The sequence below is a fragment of the Entelurus aequoreus genome, linkage group LG01, assembly GCF_033978785.1.
Source record: "Entelurus aequoreus isolate RoL-2023_Sb linkage group LG01, RoL_Eaeq_v1.1, whole genome shotgun sequence".
Taxonomy (NCBI): Eukaryota; Metazoa; Chordata; class Actinopteri; order Syngnathiformes; family Syngnathidae; genus Entelurus; species Entelurus aequoreus.
In genome coordinates this window covers 68,590,454-68,614,755 of record NC_084731.1, presented here as the reverse complement: position 1 = coordinate 68,614,755, position 24,302 = coordinate 68,590,454, and the positions used below count along the sequence as shown (strand labels likewise).

The 24,302-nt window shown below is 42.6% G+C and overlaps 1 protein-coding gene across 2 annotated transcripts in view; it reads right to left on the bottom strand.

Moving 5' to 3' along the window:
• The window catches only part of kcnq2a (potassium voltage-gated channel, KQT-like subfamily, member 2a), a 163,887-nt gene that overhangs the window by 28,781 nt on the left and 110,804 nt on the right, over window positions 1–24,302 (bottom strand). The window contains exons 14-16 of one of the 2 annotated variants that reach the window (XM_062057129.1): window positions 12,303–12,434; window positions 8,375–8,468; window positions 7,494–8,303 (exon numbers count right to left, since the gene is read on the bottom strand). In XM_062057129.1, the coding sequence (XP_061913113.1) occupies window positions 7,548–8,303; window positions 8,375–8,468; window positions 12,303–12,434 (982 nt within the window). In that variant the 3' untranslated portion in view covers window positions 7,494–7,547. Of the gene's footprint in view, window positions 1–7,493; window positions 8,304–8,374; window positions 8,469–12,302; window positions 12,435–16,548; window positions 24,224–24,302 lie in introns of those variants that run through there. The other variant, XM_062057123.1, reaches the window with a different exon arrangement.

Sequence of the window (24,302 nt, the reverse complement as noted above, 5' to 3'; positions counted from 1 at the left end):
AGATCTGTATCCATGTCGACCACGATCCTTAACTAACCTCCACCAGTTCTAGATTAGTCCTGGCCTGTGTCCAAGTCTGTTGCCATCCTAAACAAACCTCTACAACCACACAGGTTTACACCAGAACCTGGGTCAGTTCTGGTAGAAATGTTGACTGTCCTTCAACTTCATTAACCAGATTAGCTCCAGACACTTATGTGCCAGTTGGAACAGTTCCTAAATCTTTTTAATCAGATTATTTCCAGACACTTCTAGAACAGATTTGGTGGGAATGCTTCTTAGCAAGGGACCGAACTGGAGTTAGTCCTGGCCTTTGTCCACATCTGTTACCATCCAAAACAAACCTCTACAGTTAAGTTCCAGACACGTGTACACTAGGTTCTGGTGTCAAGTGACCAAACTATATTCTTTGAGTCCTGGCCTGCCACAATCCTCAACCAACCAACTTCAAACTGTCAAATTGGTGTCTTGATTTCAACTGTTTCCTTCTGACATCTTAACAAGCTGCAGAGACTAGTGCACCAGGTCTGTTTTTTTATGGTTGCAGAAGTTCAGAATGTTCATAGTCCACAGAGAACTACAGTAGAGTTCTAGCCTTTGTCCACGTCTGACACAATCTGGAACCAACTTTTTCCCACCTGTCAGATTGGCCTCAACTCCCACAGGATTTGACACCAGAACTTGCACTAATTTTGATTTGCAGGACTTTGTTCTCCTAAATTTTGACTTGCAGGACTTTGTTCTATCCTAAATTTTGACTTGCAGTACTTTGTTCACGAATTTTGACTTGCAGGACTAGAACAAATTTTGACACAAATTTTGACTTGCAGGACTTTGTTCTCACAAATTTTGACTTGCAGGACTAGAACAAATTTTGACTTGCAGGACTTTCTTTTCTCAAATTTTGATTGTAGGACTTTGTTTTCTTAAATTTTGACTTTCTCACAAATTTTACCTTGCAGGACTTTGTTCTCTCCTAAATTTTGACTTGCAGGACTTTGTTCTCACACATTTTGACTTGCAGGACTTTGTTCTCACAAAATTTGACTTGCGGGACTTTGTTCTCAACTTGCAGGACTTTGTTCTCACAAATTGTTACTTTCTCACAAATTTTAACTTACAGGACTTTGTTCTCCCAAATCTTGACTGGAAGGACTTTGTTCTTAACTCGCAGGACTTTGTTCTCCCAAATCTTGACTTGCAGGACTTTGTTCTTCCAAATTTTGACTTGCAGGACTTTTTTCTCACAAATTTTAACTTGAATTGTGTACTTTGTATATTGCACATTTTCCCACATAAATGAAGACAATTTGTCAGCCCAACTTTATTCTGATCAAATTAATCTTTTCCCCTCAAACTTTACATCTGGCGGTCATTTTGTTCTCCAACATTTCAGCGTGAATCTGATACTTCTTAGAAAATGAAGACGTGATCACCAAAAAGTTCCTTTGTTCAGTTGTTGTGACGACAGATGTGCCAAAGCAACTTCCTGCTTTGATATGCAAATAGTTCATGTCTAAAATATGATTGTGTTGTTTTGTACTCCTACTTACTTGGCTTCCTGTTTTTTTAAACCTATTTTATTTATGGTAAAATGTCCACATTTTCTATGAACAAGAAATATTCAAATGAGCAGGCCCATAATAAAAACCTTCCATGATTTTCTTGCTATTCATTTTCTTCAGGATGGAGTTCGGCGAGGTTCAGGGTTTTGATCAAGGTTTGGATTGGAGTAAAGGTCTAGATCTGGGGGGTTAGGCTTTAGGTTCGCCATAAAATCGAAGTTATTTGTTTAGCAACGAGAGGCTCAATTCAACCCGACTCGAGTCTTCAGGTTAGACTCCTAGACCAGTCCTTTTCAAACTGGTACTGGTACCACTAAACACGGTGGGACTGTTCAAAATGTGTGTGACGTTACAGTGGCCAAGAAGATCAAATATACTTGCTAAAAAATTTTAACCACTCCCTTGTTTTTAATGAATACTTAGGCCTACTACGACACTGTAGTACTTGGTGAAAACTAGACCTTCAATATACTGTGATTGCATGAATTAGGTGAAGGAATAAAAAGATGGCATACCGACAATAAAATAACTGCACTGAACACAAATATAAAAATATATTTCAGGTGTAATACTTTTATTCCCAGTGTAAATCTCCTCGACACCGCACAAAGTCAATCCTTTTTTTTTTGGCCACGTTACTCTGATATTTAAGTTGAGGTGGAGTGGTAATTATTTGTTTTTGACAATTCATGAAGTTAGGCTCATAAGTTGAATAATGCGGACACGTGTGTTACTGGATACTTTGTACGACTGCCTTGGAGACTTTGTATGTGTGAGTATTATGTAACTAGAATTATTTGATACTTGTTTATGTTGACAAATGTCCCCTTTTATTGTTCAATGATTATTACATTGTGTGCTAAGTTGTTGTGTAGCTGCTACAGCCTTACATGTGTACCTTTTGTAAACGACTTCAATTACTTTGCACAAGTAAACCCGCTGCAGGACTACTTTTTAAAAGTTTTTTTTTTTAAATATCGGGTCGATACACGATACCAATATTGGATCGAAACACTCGTTTTTTTGTTTTTGAGTTGATTTCGACAAACATTTTAGGTTAATGTTTGAGCGCTGAAGTGGTCGATCATAAAGTCCAAAGTTCAAATGTTTGTAGAAAACCAGACACAACTTCAAAGGTGGAATTAGACCGACACAGATAGGCCTTAAAAAGTCAAAAGCAGCTCTTCATCGCCCCCTAGTGGTGAATCTCATCTGTTGTTAATTCAATGACACCACAAGAGATTTCATTAATGGAACATTTTTCTTCACTCAATTTTAAAAATAATTTATTTTGAAAATTAGCTTCTTTTTTTTTTTTTTAAAGCTAGTTAAAGTACCAATTCATGATATTTGCACTTTGGACTTCTGTACAGTATAATTTGTGAATCTGCTTAACTTGATGTGGTGGTGGCGACAAACAAACAAAAAAAAACAGCCTTCCATGTTTTTGGACTGGAATTCTTAATCATGCGAAATATTGTGCTGTTTTTTTTTCTCATTTTGGTTCAAAAAGGTTGCTAAATGACGGAAATTATAAATTGTAGCATTTTTGGTTACTGAAATGAGCAAAGAAAATTCTTAAAGGAAAGTAAGTCAATGTTGCAGCGCCGCATTGAATGTTTTCCCCCGTGGAGCAGGCTACTTCCTGGTTTTTCATTCAATTTAAAAGTTTTGAGAAACATTTTGCCTTTGTTACTATCATAGACATCTTATAAGTAGACGCAGCATTGGCTGCTGTGACGCGAGAAATTGGGCCGCCATCTTGAAGTGGTGATGAGGAGCCGGCGAGCAGCCTAAACTGACAGTTGACAGGTAGAAAACAAAGATGGTGTTCAGCGTTTTCCTGCTCAAATGAGTGGACTGTTGAAAATAGGAATCGGGGGATTACTTTTCACAAGTAAGATTTAACACTAACGTACTATTGGTTGTATTTTGTGAAAATAATATTACCACAGAGTTGAGAAGGAGCAAAGATCTTCAATAGTACTGAAATCGTAGCCGCTAGCAAACAAGAGTATGACCATAATATAATTGCTGGTCAATGAAATTAACTAAATTTAAAAATGTCATACTTGAATAACATAAAGTTGAAATAAATGATGAAGATAAGAATTGTAAAAGCCAACAGGGGTAAAATTTAGGACCACAGTTCAGATTGTGTAGGGGGTAATATATGTTAGCTAACTAGACAATCAGATCGACAGTGGCTATACAGTATTATACAAGTCTAAATTTAGTCTAGCTTTCCAACCCAATTTTGTGTCAAGTGTCACAAAGTGTCAAGACAGAATAAATTCTCTGCTGCTGCAGCAACAGAGATACAGTCTACAGGTATAGGTCCCTAAGATATATAGATATTAGAGATGTCCGATAATGGCTTTTTTGCCGATATCCGATATTCTGATATTGTCCAACTCTTAATTACTGATTCTGATATCAACCGATACCGATATATACGGTCGTGGAATTAACACATTATTATGCCTAATTTTTTTGTGATGCCCTGCTGGATGCATTAAACAATGTAACACGGTTTTCCAAAATAAGAGAACAACTTCAACTCAAATTATGGAAGAAAGTGCCAACATGGCACTGCCATATTTATTATTGAAGTCACAAAGTGCTTTTTTTTTTTAACATGCCTCAAAACAGCAGCATGGAATTTGGGATATGCTCTCCCTGAGATAATGCTGATACCCACTACAACTATGGGAAATACTATACTTTGACTTTCACAAAGTGTAAGTCTAAGTCTAAGAAAGTGCATTATTCTTTTATTTTTTTTAAACATGCCTCAAAACAACAGCTACAAAAACAATGAAGGCACACAGCTTCAGTCCAGAGTATACTGGAGTAATAAAGTAAACAATAACATAGTCCTCCTTTAGTGCAAGACTGCCTGGTATACTGTATAACAGGAAATTATAAACTGGGCTCAATCTGCCCTGTTCCAACGTATTTGTATGAGTAACAAAAATGTGCTGCAAGCTAGTGGTGAGTGCTTGAAGTGGTCTAGCAGTCAGTCAGAGCTTCTGAAATGCTGCGTTGAGACAGGGCAGCTCCGCTCACTGCAAGCTGCAAAGTGTGCGCCATGCAGGGCAGACTAGCCACACCAAACTCCACCGTCGTGCGTTGTCCCTGACCACAACGTGGGCTTTCGCCCCGGGGTGTTTTTTGTTGTATTTTTGTTTTTTCTTGGCTCGGCGGAGTCTTTAAGCGACAACTGTGTGGTACTACTTTTTTTCGGTGTTTGCTTTTCATCCATCTTCTGCTTGCATTCATTTTGTATCTCCTTATGATTCTTGAAGAGGTGGGAGATCTAATTGCTCGTATTAAAGGAAGACGTCTTGGTTCCTCCTCGCATAACCAACTTTTTGCAGTCATTGCAAAATGCCAGTTTTTTATCCGTCAGAGACACTTTAAAATAATCCCAAACCATAGACATGGTGTCGTTAGTCAGTCATCGAGCTCACTCGCTTGTTAGCTACGGCTACAGCACCGGCAACAACACACTCTTGTTGTTATGCTCCGCTCGCGGCGGTTTGATGAGGTCATCAAGCGTCGCCAGTAAACCTTTCATGCTGCAGCCGTCAACTCCTGTGTTGTTTGTGGGGAGAGGGGAGGGGCTGCTGACTGTGTTTTATCGGATATGTACCGCTCCGTACAACGGCGTTTTAAATAGTAATTAATTTTACTTTTTGAAACCGATAATTTGCGATATCACATTTTAAAGCATTTAGCGGCCGATAATATCGCCAGGCCGATATTATCGGACATCTCTAATAGATATCTAATGTATTCATACATTGTTTATGTAGGATATACGCATGTATATATAACCTAATCATATTGTTTCTTCAATTTAAAAATAGCTGACCGTTTTTTTCTGGGATTATATTCCCAGTTTTGATCTTGGACGTCTGGTCATTTAGCATATAAGAATATTCTATTACTGTTAAGCAAACTATGAATAATAAAACACGCCAAAACTTGTGTCCTTTATCATAGCTACACGTATGACAAAAAACTGTGTGAAAATGAGTGGTATTCAGTGAGGTAAGATGAATTAAATGCGCTGACAGTTCATTGCTCCTACCAAATGAATTGCACTGAGTGGAGCGGATCACCACGCCAAGATGGCGGCTCCATGTCTCGTCAGCGCCAGTAGCACTCGATGCTGCGTACCCTTATAAGATGTCTATGGTTACTATAGCCAGAAAATTAATTCCACTAACAAGATTGCCTGTTTGTTTCTCTCTCCCTTTTTGTTAACTAGCAAGCTACTTCCTGGTTGATAGCTAGCAAGCTACTTCCTGGTTGACGACGTCAAAATTGAAGGTTTTTTTTCTTCCATTTTGTGACTTAAACAAAAGTGAAATCATCGCCTAGCATCTTATTTGTGTTAAGAGTCTGTATTTGTGTATGTTTTTAGCTAGCAGGCTACTTCCTGGTTCACAAAGGTTGATACATCAAAGGACAATATATTGTTTTTCTATCCTAGCGTGAGGGAACCTTTTCCATCTTGACTCAAAAAGCAAAACAATTTAAATAGGTTTCTAAATAAAGTGAAACAATCATGGAACATCTAGTCAGTATGTTTTTAGCTAGCAGGCTACTTCCTGGTTCATGGAAGTTGATATATAAAACGACATTTGTGTTTGTTTATTTTATGCTAACGTGCTACTTCCTGTTTCGTAGAGCTTGATATATAACAAAACAAGTTTTAGTCTAGAGTAAGGGGAACGTTTTTGACTTATTAAATGTGTAAGTGAAGTGAAATATTGAAAGAGCACCTATTGTTTATCTCTCAATTTTTTAAGCTAGCAGGCTACTTCCTGGTTTACGGAGGGTGATATGCGACGGCACCTTAGCATGTTTTGGATTTTAGCGCAAAATAAACCTTTTCCATAAAGCCAGAAAATAAATTCCACCAATAAAAAACAATCTTGGATCACCTTTGTTTATGTTTCTCTGCATGTTTTTAGCTCGCAGGCTACTTCCTGGTTAACGTACGCTGGGACTTAAACGTTTTTTGTTTTGTGACAGAAATTAGCAACAACTAAAAAAACTAATTTTGCTAACAAAAAAGACACAATCATGCATATATTTAGGTTTCACATTTTGTGTTTTAGCTAGCAGGATACTTCCTGTTTGACATATGTCGGTACTTTTTTTTCTCGTTCCAACACAATGGAAATTATTTCCGTGACTCAAATGAGCAAAACGTATAGAGAAAATGTTAATATTTAAATAAAAGTAAAAACATTGCAGTGTGTCCTATTTGTGTCCATTTGTTTATGCTAGCAGGCTACTTCCTGGTTCACGGAAGTTGATATATAAAACGACAATGTTTTTTTTGTTTTACTTCTTTCTATCCTACCTTGAGGGAACATTGTCTATCTTGACTCAAAAAGCAAAAAATGGTTAAGTTTCTAAAGAAAGTGAAACGATCATCGAACATCTTGTCTGTTTTTTAAGCTAGCAGGCTACTTCCTGGTTCACAGAAGTTGATATATAAAACAACAATGTTTTTTAAAACTTTTTTCTATTCAAGTTTGACACCCCTGGTCTAGAGTAAGGGGAACGTTTTTGACTTGACTCAAACAGAGACAAATGGTTATTAAATGTGTAAGTGAAGTGAAATATTGAAAGAGCATCTATTGTTTATCCGTCAAATTTTTTTAAGCTAGCAGGCTACTTCCTGCTCCACAGAGTGGCAATCCGCCATTTTGTATTTGGGGGCACATTCTAGTACATTTCTACCGTGGCTCAAAAGAATGCTGTGATATGTTGGAGTACTTGAAGTATTGTTTGGAAACTTTCACTGGAGTCGTTTTGAGGAAAAAGGTTGCAAACGAGCGAATCCTTTCTCGGCGCTTCAGATGCGCCGGAACGGAAAAACCAGTGACTGAAAACAAAACCACTCACCGACGAAGATGACGTCATGTCACGTCATTGTCTTGAGGGTCACAGTGGGCGGAGCTACTTGTGCGGAGGCCATACTTTGTCGCCAGTGAAGGACAGAGGTGAGGGGGCGTAAAGGTCTGAGTCTGTGTCAGATTCGCCCTCGGCTAAGAAAGGTCTCACCTTGGCGCAGAGTGGAGACGGGGCGCCGCGGTTGGCCCCAGCTGAGGCGGCAGTGCCGCCCCCTCCCCCGCCTGAAAAGAAAGACGGGCCGAAAAAGTCCTCCTTGGCCTGAGAGATGCTGAATCCGCTGAAGGAGCGCTCCAGCTCCTCGTGGTCCACCGACGGGATGGAGAGGGACGTGTCGCTGCCGGCGTCGGTGCCCTCTTGCGGACGCCGCCTCTGCCTGCGGCTGCGCCTCCTGCTCAGGGAGCCGCTCTCCTGACTGAAGCGGTCGTGGGGCGGCGGCGGCGGGAGGCGGAATGGCGGTGGGGAATCGGGCGTGTTGGCCATGCTGCTGCTCCAGGCCGGCTGGGTGACAGGGTGCTGCCGCTGGTGCTGCCACGACGTGGATGGCCGGCTGCCCGGCGGCGTACCCGCCGACCCTGAGGCATCCGACAAAGGCTCTTTGGTGCACTGGTAATCCATGCCTGAGAACACTTTCGCTTCCTGCTCCGCCTCCACAAGCTCCTCCTTCTCCTCCGAGCTGTGGTAAGGCGGGGCCGGGTACGGTTCTTTGGAGTTAAAAAAGGCCTCAGTCTCGGAGCGAGGGATGCCCATGCGCTGAATATACGCATGGACCAGAAAATCCAGCTTCCTGTCCATGCAGACCACCTGCCAGGAGAAGAACGTCCACGAAACCAAGATGAGAAGACTTGAACCAAACCCACCGAGTCACTTCTCACCTGCTTCTCCACTTTGACTAGACGTCCCATCATGCTCTGGTCCTCTGCCGCCTCCGCTTCCCATTTCGGACCTTTGCCCACGATCTGATCCACTCTAGCGTTGCAGAAAGGCAGAGCTGAAGTTAGAGATTCACTTGCATTGCTCCGTCGTGGTAAAAAAGGAGCTGAGCAGGAAAGAAAAACTCTCAATTTAGCGGTCGATCTACGTTCCCATCCTCACCTATGGTCATGAGCTTTGGGTTATGACCTAAAGAACAAGATCACGGGTACAAGATCTACAGTTCCATTCTTACTTATGCTCATGAGCTTTGGGTTATAACCAAAAGGACAAGATCACGGGTATTAGATCTATGTTCCCATCCTCACCTACAGACATGAGCTTTTGGTTATGACCTAAAGAACAAGATCACGGATACAAGATCTACGGTCCCATCCTCACCTATGGTCATGAGCTAAGGGTTATGACCTAAAGAACAAGATCACGGGTACAAGATCCACGGTCCCATCCTCACTTATGGTCATGAGCTTTGGTTTATGACCTAAAAGAAAAGATCACAGGTACAAGATCTACGGTCCCATCCTCACCTATGGTCATGATCTTTGGGTTTTGACCTAAAGGACAAGATCACGGGTACAAGATCTACGTTCCTATCCTCACCTATGGTCATGAGCTTTGGGTTATGACCAAAAGGACAAGATCACGGGTACAAGCGGCCCAAATTAGTTTCCTTCGTCGGGTGGCGGGGCTCTCCCTTAGAGATAGGGTGAGAAGCCAGATGAGGTTCGGTATCTGGTCAGAATGCCTCCTGAACACCCCCTGGGAAGGTGTTTAGGGCTCGTCAGACCGGTATGAGACCACGGGGAAGACCCAGGACACGTTGGTAGGACTATGTCTCCCAGCTGGCCTGGGAACACCTCGGGATCCCCTGGGAGGAGCTGGACCAAGTGGCTGGGGAAAGGGAAGTCTAGACTTCTCTGCTTAGGCTGCTGCCCCCGCGACCTGACTTTGGATAAGTGGAGGATGGATGGAACATGCGCTTTGAAGTCAAAGGGAATTTGTGGAATTAATGGCCAAAAGGGAGTCACGAGACCTTTATCAAGCACTGCAGTCCGAGGAAAAACACCTGTAAATTGTGTAGGTTACATTTGAAATGCCCAGCCTGGATGAGACCTCGGGCAGACCTGGGACACACTGGAGGGACTATGTCCCACAGCTGGCCTGGAGCACCTCGGTGTCCCCCCAGTGGAACTAGAGGAGGTGGTCGGGGACAGGGAAGTCTGGGCACCTCTGCCCCCACAACCCGGACTCGGATAAGCGCCGGGAAAATGGCTGGATAGACGGAAATTTTGTTGGAACCCAAGTTACTGAGTAGTCTGTTTGAAGGGTTCATCTCTCGAGTGAGACTTTTAAGTCCGGGGCCAGGTATTCACAGCCTAATGTTACTTTCTTTTTAAACCCTCTACTTCATGGGTGGCAAACCTACGGACCGCGGGTCTGATACCGCCGGCCTGCAAGATGAGTTTTAGTAAGAATTTATTTTTAAATGGATGTTTTTTTTCTAATTTGTAACCTGTTTTGAAAAAGTTTTATTATAAATATATATATATTTTTTAAATCGATAAATAAAATTCAAAGATCGATTTTTTAAAATATTTTTATTATTATTATTTAATGTGTCCTGTCCATCCACTCAGACAAATCATCATGTTGATGTAGATGATCTATATCTGCTGTACACATTTACTTTACACAAGATACTTCTCTTGTTTGTATTTGACTTTATTCAATGTTTGGCTAGCATTTTATCAAACAAAACCAGTTTTCTTTTAAGTAATATAGAAATGTATCAGAGCTGTTTATTCATTTTATAGAGGAATGTAATTAATCATATAACTGGCACCCAATGTTATTGGAAAATATTTGTTTTAAATCGAGAATTGTTTAGAATCGAGAAACGATTCTGAATGGAATCGTTACCCCCAAGAACCGAATCAATTCATGTGGGGGCAGAAGATCCACAGCCCTAGTGCACTATATAGAATTGAATTTTCATGAATTGATTCAGTTCTTATGGGTAACGATTCCATTCCAAACAATTCTCGATTTAAAATGAATAATTTTTTAATAACACCGTTGCGCAGTTGGGAGAGTGGCCGTGCCAGCAACCTGCGGGTTTCCGGTTCGATCCCCGGCTTCTACCACCCTAGTCACGTACCCATGTGTCCTTGAGCAAGACACTTCACCCGTGCTCCCGATGGGTCGTGGTTAGTGCCATCAGTGTGTGAGTGTGGAAATAGTGTCACCGCGCTTTGAGTGCCTTGAAGGTAGAAAACCCATTTTAACATTAGGTGACAGTTCTATGATTAACTACATTCCTCCATAAAATAGATAAACAGCTCTGAGATCCATCCAGCCATCCATTTTCTACCGCTTGTCTCTTTCGGGGTCGCGGGGGGTGCTGGAGCCTATCTCAGCTGCATTGGGGCGGTAGGCGGGGTACACCCTGGACAAGTCACCATCTATTCTAGATTATTTAAAAGAAAAAAGTTTTGTCTTTTTAAATAAAATTCTATCCAAACATTTAATAAAGTCAAATACACACAAGAGAAGTATCCAACACTTATTTTCTAAAGTTAATGTGTACAGCAGATATGATCATCTACATCAAGGGTCCCCAAACTACGGCCCGACAGCGTCCAGGATCCGACCCGCGGGAAGTCCCAGGTTAAAAAAAATAATTAAAAAAATTAAAATAAATATATATATTTTTTTAATCTGTCCTTTCTAATCCATTTTCTACCGCTTGTTACTCTCTGTGTCTCCTAGCCGCTCAGGCAAATCATATTGTCTAAAAATGCATTTTTCCATCGATAACGTGACAACAAATGACTTTCAGTCAATTAGTGCGCGAGGAATATATATATATATATATATATATAAAAAAGTGGCTGGGGAAAGGGAAGTCTATATATATATATATATATATATATATATATATATATATATATATATATATATATATATATATATATATATATATATATATATATATATATATATATATATATATATAGCCTCTTGACAATATTGGTGCAGTTCAGCTAAATGTGTTCTGACATGGACTTGTTTCTTCAACATTGTCCATACTAAGTCAGGACTTTGGGAAGGCCATTCTAAAACCTTAATTCTAGCCTGATTTAGCCATTCCTTTACCACTTTTGGCGTGTGTTTGGGGTCATTGTCGTGTTGGAACACCCAACTGCGCCCAAGACCCAACCTCCGGGCTGATGATTTTAGGTTGTCCTAAAGAATTTGGAGGTAATCCTCCTTTTTCATTGTCCCATTTACTCTCTGTAAAGCACCAGTTCCATTGGCAGCAAAATGGCCCAGAGCATAATACTACCACCACCATGCTTGACGGTAGGTATGGTGCTCCTGGGATTAAAGGCCTCACCTTTTCTCCTCCAAACATATTGCTGGGTATTGTGGCCAAAAAGCAAAATTTTTGTTTCTTCTGACATCAAATGGACAAAGATAAGACCTTCTGGAGGAAAGTTCTGTGGTCAGATGAAACAAAAATTGAGCTGTTTGTACAGCAGATATAGATCATCTACATCAACATGATGATTTGTCTGAGTGGCTCCACAGAACACATTAACTAATAATAATACAAAAATGTTTTGAATCAGTTAAGAATCGTTACAAATAAGAATTGCGATTAATTGGAAAATCTATTATTTGACACATGGTGCAGATACTTCAAATAAAGTTGGAGGCGGGGCCGAGAACCCTTAGTGAACAAAATGAACACGCCGTAGTTTGGACACCCCCGGTCTAACTTAAACAGGGGTCCTTCAGGCAAAAGGGTGACCGTGGAGGTCTTCTGGCCAGGTGTTGATGAGCCATGCTGGCCAAAGGCACACTTGCCTGGACTGCAGGTTCTTGATCCGCGTCAGCATGTCCAGGTGTCCTGCAGAGTACTGCTCGATCACGTCCATCACGTCGTACGGCCGCAGGCTCTCCTTGAACCTCCTCTTGGACACCAAGAACTTCATGACACTGAGGGGAAAGCACACGTGTCCACTGTACAACAAGTAGGAAGGCTTTATTTAATCTCTTTGGAGACACGGCATCAATGGCGGCAACAAAAAGTGTACTTATAAGATATCGACCGACGCCGATTAAAGGCCTACTGAAACCCACTACTACCGACCACGCAGTCTGATAGTTTATATATCAACGATGAAATCTTAACATTGCAACACATGCCAATACGGCCGGGTTAGATTAGTAAAGTGCAATTTTAAATTTCCCGCGATATATCCTGCTGAAAACGTCTCGGTATGATGACGTTTGCGCGTGACGTCACGGATTGTAGCGGACATTTTGGGACACCATTGTGGCCAGCTATTAAGTCGTCTGTTTTCATCGCAAAATTCCACAGTATTCTGGACATCTGTGTTGGTGAATCTTTTGCAATTTGTTTAATGAACAATAAAGACAGCAAAGAAGAAAGCTGTAGGTGGGAAGCGGTGTATTAGCGACCAGCTGCAGCAACACAAACACGTAGAGAACTGGGACAACAGAGACTCTTACCAGGAGGACTTTGAGTTGGATACGCGCTACCGTGAGTACGCAGCTGCGGCTTCCAAACATTTGATCGCTTGCCCGTACGTGCGTGCCGCTATGTGCATGTCACGTACGTGACTTTGGGGAAATATATGTGCTGTATGAACTTTGCGGAAGTGAACGGTACTTTGGGCTGTGGGATTGAGTGTGTTGTGCGGGTGTTTGATTTGTATTGGCGGGTTATATGGACTGGAGGGGGGAGGTGTTTGTTATGTGGCATATTAAATATAAGCCTGCTTGTGTTGTGGCTAATAGAGTATATATATGTCTTGTGTTTATTTATTGTTTTAGTCATTCCCAGCTGAATATCAGGTCCCACCCGCCTCTCACAGCATCTTCCCTATCTGAATCGCTTCCACTGCCCTCTAATCCTTCACTCTCACTTTCCTCATCCACGAATCTTTCATCCTGGCTGAAATTAATGGGGTAATCGTCGCTTTCTTGGTCCGAATCGCTCTCGCTGCTGGTAGCCATGATTGTAAACAATGTGCAGATGTGAGGAGCTCCACAACCTGTGACGTCACGCTACTTCCGGTACAGGCAAGGCTTTTTTATTAGCGACCAAAAGTTGCGAACTTTATCGTCGATGTTCTCTAATAAATCCTTTCAGCAAAAATATGGCAATACCGCGTAATGATCAAGTATGACACATAGAATGGACCTGGTATCCCCGTTTGAATAAGAAAATCTAATTTCAGTAGGCCTTTAATATAAAATCATATCAAACTTGATTTATTTACTGTAAATTCCGGACTATAAGCCGCTACTTTTTTTCCCCCTACGCTTTGAACCCTGCGGCTAATTTTTGATTTTTTCTTTGCTGATGGCAATAATGCAGATAGTCTTCATTAAACACATACAGACACTTAAATGGTGTGTTATAGTTTGTGCTATGGCGCCATTTTTTGGAAAAGTGTGCTCACTGCAGGTGCTGCTGGGTGAATGTGAGTTCCTTCCTGCTGTTTAAAGCTTTGAATCGGAAGTACAAGTGCTGTTCCGTCTTCTAGCCATCCATAGCGTTTCTACTCATATGGATTGTTCTTTCATCACTCCAAGCAACGTTTGTAAGCTTTACAATATAACAAAATATTCATACTTACAAAACCGTCCCATGTGTGATGTCTGTAGGAGTGTTTTCATGCATATTTGTACGTGCTATCATAATGTAATGAAGCTAGCATTAGCTAATTTGCTAACATGTTTACAAGTGTCTGTGTTAGTATTATTAACTTACAATGACATTATTTTTGTATTGTTTCAGTTTCACAAATTCCTCAGTAAATTCACCAAAACGTCACCGTGGAGTTATTGAGTCTGTTTAGCTGATTGGAGAGCTGGCTTGCGCAGCTAGTGGGTCCATGACCATGACTTCTGTTTTGTTTGATCAGCCGTTTTACAGAAAATTAAGGTATGTAAATAAACATTTACAAAATATTTCTGTGTAAAAAACTAATTTTACAATGTTTATATCTGCGGCTAATATATGGATTTAATACATTCTAAGGTTTCCTCATAAGGAACCCTGAAATATTGCAAACATAACGTAAGAACAATTCTGGGCTCCTTCATGTAGATTTCAGTTGATGGCAGACATAATTTCTTCCTGGATGTTACAGAAAGTATGAGAATGGGTGAGCTGCTGCCTGCTCCTATTTACTTGTATACTAATTTGTCCACATATTTACACAAAGTAGAACTTTTGCCAGATATATTTTCTGTCTTCATCTCTACTTTAATGATGCAACGCAGCGAGCAGCAAAAACAAACTAAAAGAATGACAAAAACTGGATTTCCCAGGGGGAAAAAGTGAACGTTTTGACAGGTAAGCGGAGACTGGAGACTGCAAAGGGAGAGAAAGAGCACAGCTGAGCAGACCGGAGGAAGAATTCTCACGAGAACTCAAATAAATGTCAGATATCAAAATATATTTGGCCAGAATTATTGACAATGAGTAATTTTTTTTGGTCAATTAATTAAAAAAAAGGGGAATTTAGGGTTATTACTATTGACTTCACTAATTATTATGGTATCATATGTGTAGATATTGTATCTGCTAAAGTGGTTCTGTTGTACGAGCTCACAGCATGTGTGGGCGCGGCTGCCGGTGAACCTCGAGTGACACGAATCAGCTCAAAAACAAAAAGTACGAGTGTTTCGATCCAACATTGGTATCTTGTATCGGCTTGATAGAAAGAAAAAAAACGTAGTCCTGCAGCGGGTTTACTTGTTCAAAGTAATTGAAGTAATTTACAAAAGGTAAACATGCAAGGCTATAGGCTACAAGCAGCTACACAACAGCTAAGCATACGATAGCACACAAGCTAGACAGGTAATAATCCTTGAACAATAAAACGTTACATTTGTCAACATTTCACCACACGTAGAGTGTGTGTGACAATCATTGGTACTTTAACTTAACTTAACTTAATAAACAAGTATCAAATAATTCTAACCGCATATTACTCACACATACAAAGTCTCCAAGGCAGTGTTAGAAAGTATCCAGTAACAAACGTTATTCAACATTATTCAACTTTTAGAATCAGTGAGTTGGGTTAGGTTTCTGGTTAGACTTTTGGAATCAGTGAGTGGGGTTAGATTTCTGGTTAGACTTTTGGAATCAGTTAGTGGGGTTAGGTTACTGGTTAGATGTTTGGAATCAGTTAGTGGGGTTAGATTTCTGGTTAAACTTTTGAAATCAGTTAGTGGGGCGGCGTGGCGAAGTTGGTAGAGTGGCCGTGTCAGCAATCGGAGGGTTGCTGGTTACTGGGGTTCAATCCCCACCTTCTACCATCCTAGTCACGTCCGTTGTGTCCTTGGGCAAGACACTTCACCCTTGCTCCTGATGGCTGCTGGTTAGCGCCTTGCATGGCAGCTCCCGCCATCAGTGTGTGAATGTGTGTGTGAATGGGTGAATGTGGAAATACTGTCAAAGCGCTTTGAGTACCTTGAAGGTAGAAAAGCGCTATACAAGTATAACCCATTTATCATTTAGTTGGGTTAGGTTTCTGGGTAGACTTTTGGAATCAGTTAGTGGGGTTAAATTTCTAGTTAGACTTTTGAAATCAGTTAGTTGGGTTAGGTTTCTGGTTAGACTTTTGGAATCAGTTAGTTGGGTTAGGTTTCTTTTTAGACTTTTAGAATGAGTGAGTGGGGTTAGGTTTCTGGTTAGACTTTTGGAATCAGTTAGTTGGGTTAGGTTTCTGGTTAGACTTTTGGAATCAGTTAGTTGGGTTTGGCTTCTGGTTCGACTTTTAGAATCAGTGAGCGGGGTTAAGTTTCTGGTTTGACTTTTGGAATCAGTCAGTGGGGTTATGTAACGCAGGTGTCAAATTCGTACCTTTTTGAATTTGACTGGTATGCTCTTGCCTGTTATTTACTCTTTGAGCGCTGTGCGTGCTTCCTGGTCACGTGACCGCCGCGGTCCAATTGGCTGGGCTTATAAGCCGGTACCAGGAAGTGGCGAGCAGACAGACCGATTGTATGCTCGAGAGCCGACTACCAGCGCCGGAGTTTTTTCTCATTAAGCTGTGTGTGACTGTAGAAGAGTTCGCCAGGCTTCTTTTTTTTGATCAATCAATCAGCTTTATTGTCCATTCTTACATGTACAAGACACATAAGAACTGAAATTACATTTTCGGCACAATCCCGCTAAGAGCAGACATACGTTACAGAGAGACAAGACGGGACCGCCAACGGATCAGCCTCACTTAGGCGCTCCTTAAAAAGGTGGGAAAAAGGTGACATTGGGGAAGGGGGGAAGTAAAAAAAAATATCAGTCTGAGGCTGGACCCTCAGGAATGGTCCAGACTGAGTCCGAGGAAAAAAACCTCACATAGCATGGCACACATAAACATGGTACATTTAATCACAACAACTCGCAACAGAGTCATCCAACAGGACTTTGGAGGCCGGCAGCTGCTGTTGAGCGCTGCTCAGCCCCCACAACCCCGGAGGAATAAAGCAGTGGTGAAGGCGTTGATTTGGGGAGGGGTGTGTGCGTGCATGTATGCCCAATTAACTTGGGTGAGATGTTGGATTGTCTTTATGGGCCGAGGCCGGCCCCAAGAGTTCAAGAGTTCAAGAGTCCGACCCAGGTGCTTTTGAAAAAAAAGGGAAAGGTCAAAAGCGTCCATCTTTGAGGAGTCCTCAGGGGAGTGTTTTCAAACAGCCTGTTCCTCAAGGCCATTCGAGGGAGTCAAATCGTAGATTAAGATGTTGTTTTTTCTTCGAGCAGTCAAAACAATGACATTCCTGCTCTATATGCTGGCTCTGACAATTCCAATTTATTCTTTCTGTAACATCATCAAGATGGAATCTACCTTGCGATTCAAATCAGCAATCGCTCCAGTCTGTGATCCCACAGCACGACCCAATCCTTCCATTGCGTTGAACAGCCTGTTGGCCCCTTGAGTGGCTGCCATCGTCTTCCGAATTTGACGATACACCAGAGCAATGCCCAGCCCAATCAGCAAATGCCCTGCGATCACAGCTCCAAATAGGTAGATGTCTTCCACGTCCTCGATGGAAAGGACTGAGAGGCACATGATTCTCCAAGTATTCCAGGAATCTCTCACGTACCCCGCAGCAATGGTTCCATCAGGGCAGCCAGGCTCCCCCGAGCCTCTTTTCCTTGTCGAAAAGACTGTGTCAATTGCGTCGAGAGTCCAGTTGATCAAATTCATTTTGATGTTTAGATTTGAGGACAGCTCAAGAAAAGAGGCTTCAAAATAGTTCAGACAAGACAAAAACAAAGAGAGCAAGCAGGGAAGGAGGGAGCGGAGAAAAATGCGACCGCCCTCACCAGAGGCGAGCTAAAGAAAGAAGAATCTAGTCCAAGGACTGTTCTTGGAAGATTCCAGCCAGGAACCCCACCACCTGTTCTTTCTGGGCGGGTAGGAGGCTCTCGAGCCGACCCTTTACATTTTTTTCCCCCATCTTTAACCTGCAGTACATGGACTGTACTGCCATCTTTTTCCCCCCCCAAGAACTCTAAGTCTGAACTGAGATTTATTCAGATCCAGAGACATTAATTAATTCAATTTGAATTGTATATATGTATATAGTCACTGTTGTTTTCCAGATTACTTTCCTGTTGAATGGCCATTCAACCTATTGTGTGTATATACTGTATCTGCTGTCCCTCACAAATTGTTTAATACACGGTGTCAACCAAGCTGCAATTTGAGCTTTGCCTTCTCTCTCCAAGTCGAAACCCTAGTCCTTTGTTCCTAGCCCATAAAACCCCATACATATTGCATTGATTTGTAGCACGGATAGGTTACAAAATTAGTGGCGAGCTAGCCAGGAGAGAGCTCAGCTTAAATTGTGTGTGTGTGTGGACAGAGTATAACTTTACAATGGACGTAATTGAGAAACATGGCATAAATATACATAATGCAGTATTGTTTGAGTGTGATACAAAGGCTGAAGAAAATGAAGAGGTCGTGGACTTTTTGTCTAAATACAGTTCGATTGGTCAGTGTGAGATTATTGATGATTGGGAATCTGAGTTTAGGCATAAGTGGGTTATTGAGTATAATTCTACTGATGCTATTAACGCGCTGCGTCACATTTTGCCTTACACTTTTGTGAGTCGAAATAATAAAATGTATGAAATGTCCGAATTGTCCGCTGTTTGCGCTACTCGCATAGAGAAACAAAAAACAAACGCATATTTATCTGATTTAAAAGAGTTAGCTAAGATAACTGGTAAGGACTTTACGGAGGTCCTCAACGATGTGATGTCCCTGCTTGGTCACTCTGTTACGCAGCTTGGCCCAGTCCAAGCTAAAACTCTGCCAACTTCTGCTGCCCAAGCAACACAGTCAACTCCCACTGCCACTACCGAGAGTCAGGAATTGCTCTCCGATCGCACTGAATATAAACCCCAATCCCAAACCAGAACCTCTCTCCCAAATATTGCTGCACCTACCTTGAACCCACCAGAAGTCCAACGTTATGTGGTTGAGCACATCGTTAAAAACGAGGACAGTGCGATGCTTCATCTCTCCAGCCAGCGTCTCAGAGTATTTTCTGGGAGGTTGCCCCGGCCTCAGAATGAAACCGATTATTAAACATGGCGTGTTACTGTGGATTTACTGTTAAATGATTCCTCTGTTTCCGATTTGCAGCGATCGCGCAAAATCTTTGAGAGTCTTCTGCCTCCCGCTGCCGACATGGTCAAGCACTTGAAGCCTGAAACACGGCCTGCAGTCTATCTCCATATTCTGGATTCAGCGTACGGCAATGTGAAAGACGGAGATGAGCTTTATGCTAAATTTATGGATACTTTCCAAGACGCAAATGAAAAGGCATCATCATACCTTCAGCGGCTGCAATTGGCTCTCAATTTAGCTGTCAAGAGAGGGGGAGTTCCATACGAGGAGACCAATAAACACCTACTCAACCAGTTTTGTAGAGGCTGTTGGGACAATGTCTTAATCTCCGAGCTCCAACTCAGGCAACGTAAGCAAAATCCGCCATCCTTCGCTGAACTATTGCTGCTATTGCGCACAGAGGAGGACCGAGAAGCAGCTAAGACCCTTTCGCATGAAGCAGCATCTCGGCCCATCCAAGACAAGATCCGCAACTCAAGCACAATACGCTTATGCTGGTGGTGAAGATCATGAAAGTATAACACTGGAAAAACTTACAAAGCAACTGGCAGATATACAGAGACAATTGACAGCTTTGATCGCCGCCCAATCTGGAAAAAAACAAGCTGTACCAGCGAAGACACCATCGACTGGTGCTGGTTCCCCACATGCCAAACCTGCTACTCGACACTACGGTTCTGCACCGTCTGGACCAAGACCCGGTTATTGCTACCAATGTGGTGAAGAGGGGCATATTAAAGCAACATGTGACAGTCCCCCAAATCCTGCTCTGGTCTCATTCAAGAAAAGACAACAGGCAGAGAAGCTGCAGAGATGGAAGAAGTCAAGCACAGGTCATTCTTTAAACTGGCCCCAGTTCCTGTTACGGGACGAATTGGAACTGCTTTGGATCAAAAATGTCCCAAGAATCTTACAACTGTTACCTGCACTGAGCTTACTCCTTCTTCTCCAATCACAAAAACATGTCTACCGAAAGGGTTGATTGGATCGAAATGTACAAGTGTGCTCCTGTTTACTTGATACTGGATCCCAAGTTACAACTGTTCCTGTGGCAGTTTATAATAAATATTTTTCTCAGGAACCTTTGAAGTCTCTCTCTGACCTTCTGCAAGTTGAAGGGGCAGCCGGCCAAACTGTACCCTACCTGGGCTACATTGAAATGATAGTTACATTCCCCAAAGATTTTGTGGGTGCAGACACAGAAGTAGCAACACTAACACTCGTGGTTCCGGATTCCCGTCCAGAGTTTCAATCACAAGTACTGATTGGTATGAATACCCTTGAGCCATTGTACGACCAATATGTGGAAAGAAATCAAGGCACTTTCCAGCCAGAGACACATGGATACAGAGCTGTCCTGCAACTGCTCCAACTGCGGCGCCAACAAACACAGTTGGGCAGCAAAGGTGTTGTGAGGCTTTCAAGTAAAGGATCAGTTACAATTCCCCCAGGCCACACGGTTGTGGTTGAGGGCTCCATCTATGGCAACACTCCAACTGCAGGCTGTTGTGTACTCATTGAACATCCCTCATCTCCAGTGGCTGGTGGACTCTGTGTGACAAGTTGTCTCATTACCATTGCAAAGAATACCTCCCATAAAGTTCCCGTCATTCTCAAAAATGGGTCAGAGCAAGAAGTGTCAATTCCATCTCTGAGCACCATTGCAAATCTCGTCATGGCACCTCAAATCTTGTCACATCAAACTTCTCTCTCATCCGAACCCATTGCAAGTTCTTCGCACCATCTGCATTTCGATTTTGGTGACTCACCCATCCCAGAGGAATGGAAAGACAGGATTATAAGCAAACTGAAAGAAATACCGGAGGTCTTCTCTTGTCACGATCTGGATTTTGGAAGAACTGGACAAGTCAAACACCACATCAAACTGAATGACGAGACACCATTCAAGCAGCGTCCAAGGCCAATACATCCACAGGATATAGAGGCAGTTCGACAACATCTGCGAGATCTTCTGAAAACTGGAGTAATCAGAGAGTCCGATTCTTTGCCTCGCCTATTGTAGTTGTGCGCAAGAAAAATTGTGATGTCCGTCTGTGTATTGACTACAGAAAGCTAAATCTCCAAACCATTAAAGACGCCGATGCCCTCCCCAACCTGGAGGAATCATTTTCAGCGTTGACTGGCTCAAGGTGGTTTAGCGTGTTGGATCTCAAGTCTGGTTATTACCAGATTGAGATGAATGAAGCGGATAAAGCAAAAACTGCCTTTGTTACCCCGTTAGGAATCTGGGAGTTTAATCGCATGCCGCAAGGCGTTACCAATGCTCCCTCAACTTTTCAGCGCCTCATGGAAAAGTGCATGACAGATCTTCACTTGAAAGAAGTTCTTGTGTTCCTCGACGATTTGATTATCTTTTCACAAACCCTGGAGGAGCATGAAAAGCGCCTGCTAAGAGTCCTCAACCGATTGAAGGAATATGGCCTCAAGTTATCCCTGGAGAAGTGCAAGTTCTTCCAAACCTCTGTACGGTACCTGGGTCATGTGGTGTCTGAGGAGGGGGTGAAGACTGATCCAGAGAAGATTTCTGCGTTAAAGACCTGGCCAATTCCACGCACCCTGAGGGAGCTAAAATCATTTTTAGGATTTGCCGGTTACTACCGAAGGTTCATCCGGGGATATTCCGCAGTAGCCAAACCACTGAATGACTTGACAAGGGGCTATACACCACCCCGTAGGACTGGACAGAAAGGGTCCAATTTCAAGTCACACGGCTCGAAACATACACCTTTTGGAGGAAGGTGGTCGTCAGAATGTCAGAGTGCCTTTGAAACCCTGATTGAGCACCTAACTACTGCCCCTGTTCTGGGGTTTGCAGACCCGAAGAAACCATACATCTTACATACAGATGCAAGTGCCATAGGTCTCGGTGCAGCTCTTTATCAAGAGCAAGATGGTCATTTGAGAGCCATTGCATATGCTAATCGTGGTTTATCCACAAGTGAGTCACGATATCCTGCTCATAAACTGGAATTTCTAGCATTGAAATGGAGCATTACAGCAAAATTTCATGATTATCTGTATGGTGCTAATTTTGTTGTGGTTACAGACACCAACCCATTGACATACATCCTGACATCTGCCAAACTTCATGCTGCCAGTCACCGTTGGCTTGCTGCACTTTCAAAGTACACTTTCACGCTTCAGTATCGGACTGGCAAGCAAAACCTAGACGCTGATGCGCTGTCACGCCGTTCCCATAATTCATCTCTTGATACTTCCTCTGATCTAGATCTCGTCCGTCAGTTCACCGATGGGCACAGCAGTGAACCAGGATATGAAATTTCCCCAGAAGTCGTCGCGGCCATTTGCCAAAGTCGTCTTGTGAAAAACTGCAATTCAACCAGTTTTACCGATTATCCTCCCATCACACTGGTTGAGTCCATGACCACCTCTGCCAAAGCCATCCCTGAGAGTTATCTGGATGAAAATCAGCATGGGTTGCTGGTTGTGCCAGCCTTGTCTATTGAGGAAATCAGGGAGAAACAGAGATCTGATCAATCCATCCGAGAGGTCATTCACCAGTTGGAAACGGGAGAGCATGTACCCCCAACAGTGAGACACGAGCTTCCCGAATTGGCCTTGCTTCTTTGAGAATTGAACCGCCTGGAATTGGTGGATGGTGTCCTCTACAGAAGAAGGAAAGATGGAGATGAAGAACTTTTCCAGCTCATTTTACCTGAAGGGTTGAGGGCCTTGGTTCTGAAAAGTCTTCATAATGACATGGGACACCTAGGTGTTGAGCGAACACTAGACCTGGTACGCTCTAGATTTTTTTGGCCACATATGTCAGTAGATGTTGAAACCAAAATCGGGGACTTGTGACCGGTGTGTCCGACGAAAATCCCCACAAGAGAGAGCCGCACCTTTGGTTAATATCACCACCACTCGGCCACTTGAGTTGGTGTGTATGGATTTTCTATCTCTAGAACCGGACCAGAGTAACACCAAAGACATACTTGTTCTTACAGATCACTTTACTAAGTTTGCTGTGGCTCTACCTACCCCTAATCAAAAAGCACATACCGTTGCATGTTACTTATGGGAACACTTCATAGTTTACTACGGCATACCCGAGAAACTTCATACTGATCAGGGACCAGACTTTGAGTCTAAGCTCATAAAAGAACTCTGTGAGGTTGCTGGTATTAAGAAGACAAGAACTACTCCATATCATCCACGAGGGAATCCGGTAGAGCGCTTTAACCGAACTCTATTAAGTATGCTCGGAACCTTGGAGCCAAAGCAGAAGAAGCGATGGAAAGAATACGTGAAACCACTCTGCCATGCGTACAATTGTACCAAGAATGATGTAACTGGCTTTACACCCTATGAATTAATGTTCGGTCGCTCACCCCGCCTTCCAGTCGATCTTGCTTTTAGTCTTCCAGTCCGAGGAAAGCAGTCAAAGTCACATTCCCAGTATGTTGAGCATTTATGTTCCCGGCTCGAGCAAAGTTTCAAGCTTGCTGCTAGATATGCGCAAAAATCTGCAGAACACAATAAAAGAAGATTTGATAAACGAGTTACTCCATCTAGTTTGGACGTTGGTGGTCGTGTTTTGGTTCGCAATGTGAAACTGCGAGGAAAGCACAAACTTGAGGATAAGTGGGAGCGTGAGGTATATGTCGTTCTCAGCCGTGCTGGTGACCTTCCAGTATATACAGTGAGACTAGAAAGAGATGACAAGGCTCCAACTCGAACTCTTCACTGTGATCTTCTACTGCCCTTTGAGTCTCTTCCGAGTGATACTTGCCAAAAGTCTCCTGAGGCAACGCCTCCTCGCAGGCCAGTGACCCGAAGCCAGCAGCAAGAGACACCACTTAGTGAGAATCATGACAATTCTGAAGATGAAGATGATTGCCAATTACCTTTCACCTGGAACCTTAACTGTTGAAAAAAACATCCTACCATCACTTGACAATGCTCCAGAGTGTATACTTCCCGAACCTGTGAAACCTTACTTACCTGATCCAGGGAAGTCCTCTGCCAATCCAGCCACATCGCCGCCTCCATCTGTGGGAGAAGATTATCAACACTTACCTGCATCCAATGAGCCTGTTATCTTTTCAGCTGAAGAACCTGAAATTGGAGAACAAGATAAAATGGATGGGGAAACGGAGAAGAGTGGCCAAGCAGAAACATCCCCAGAGTCTACCGA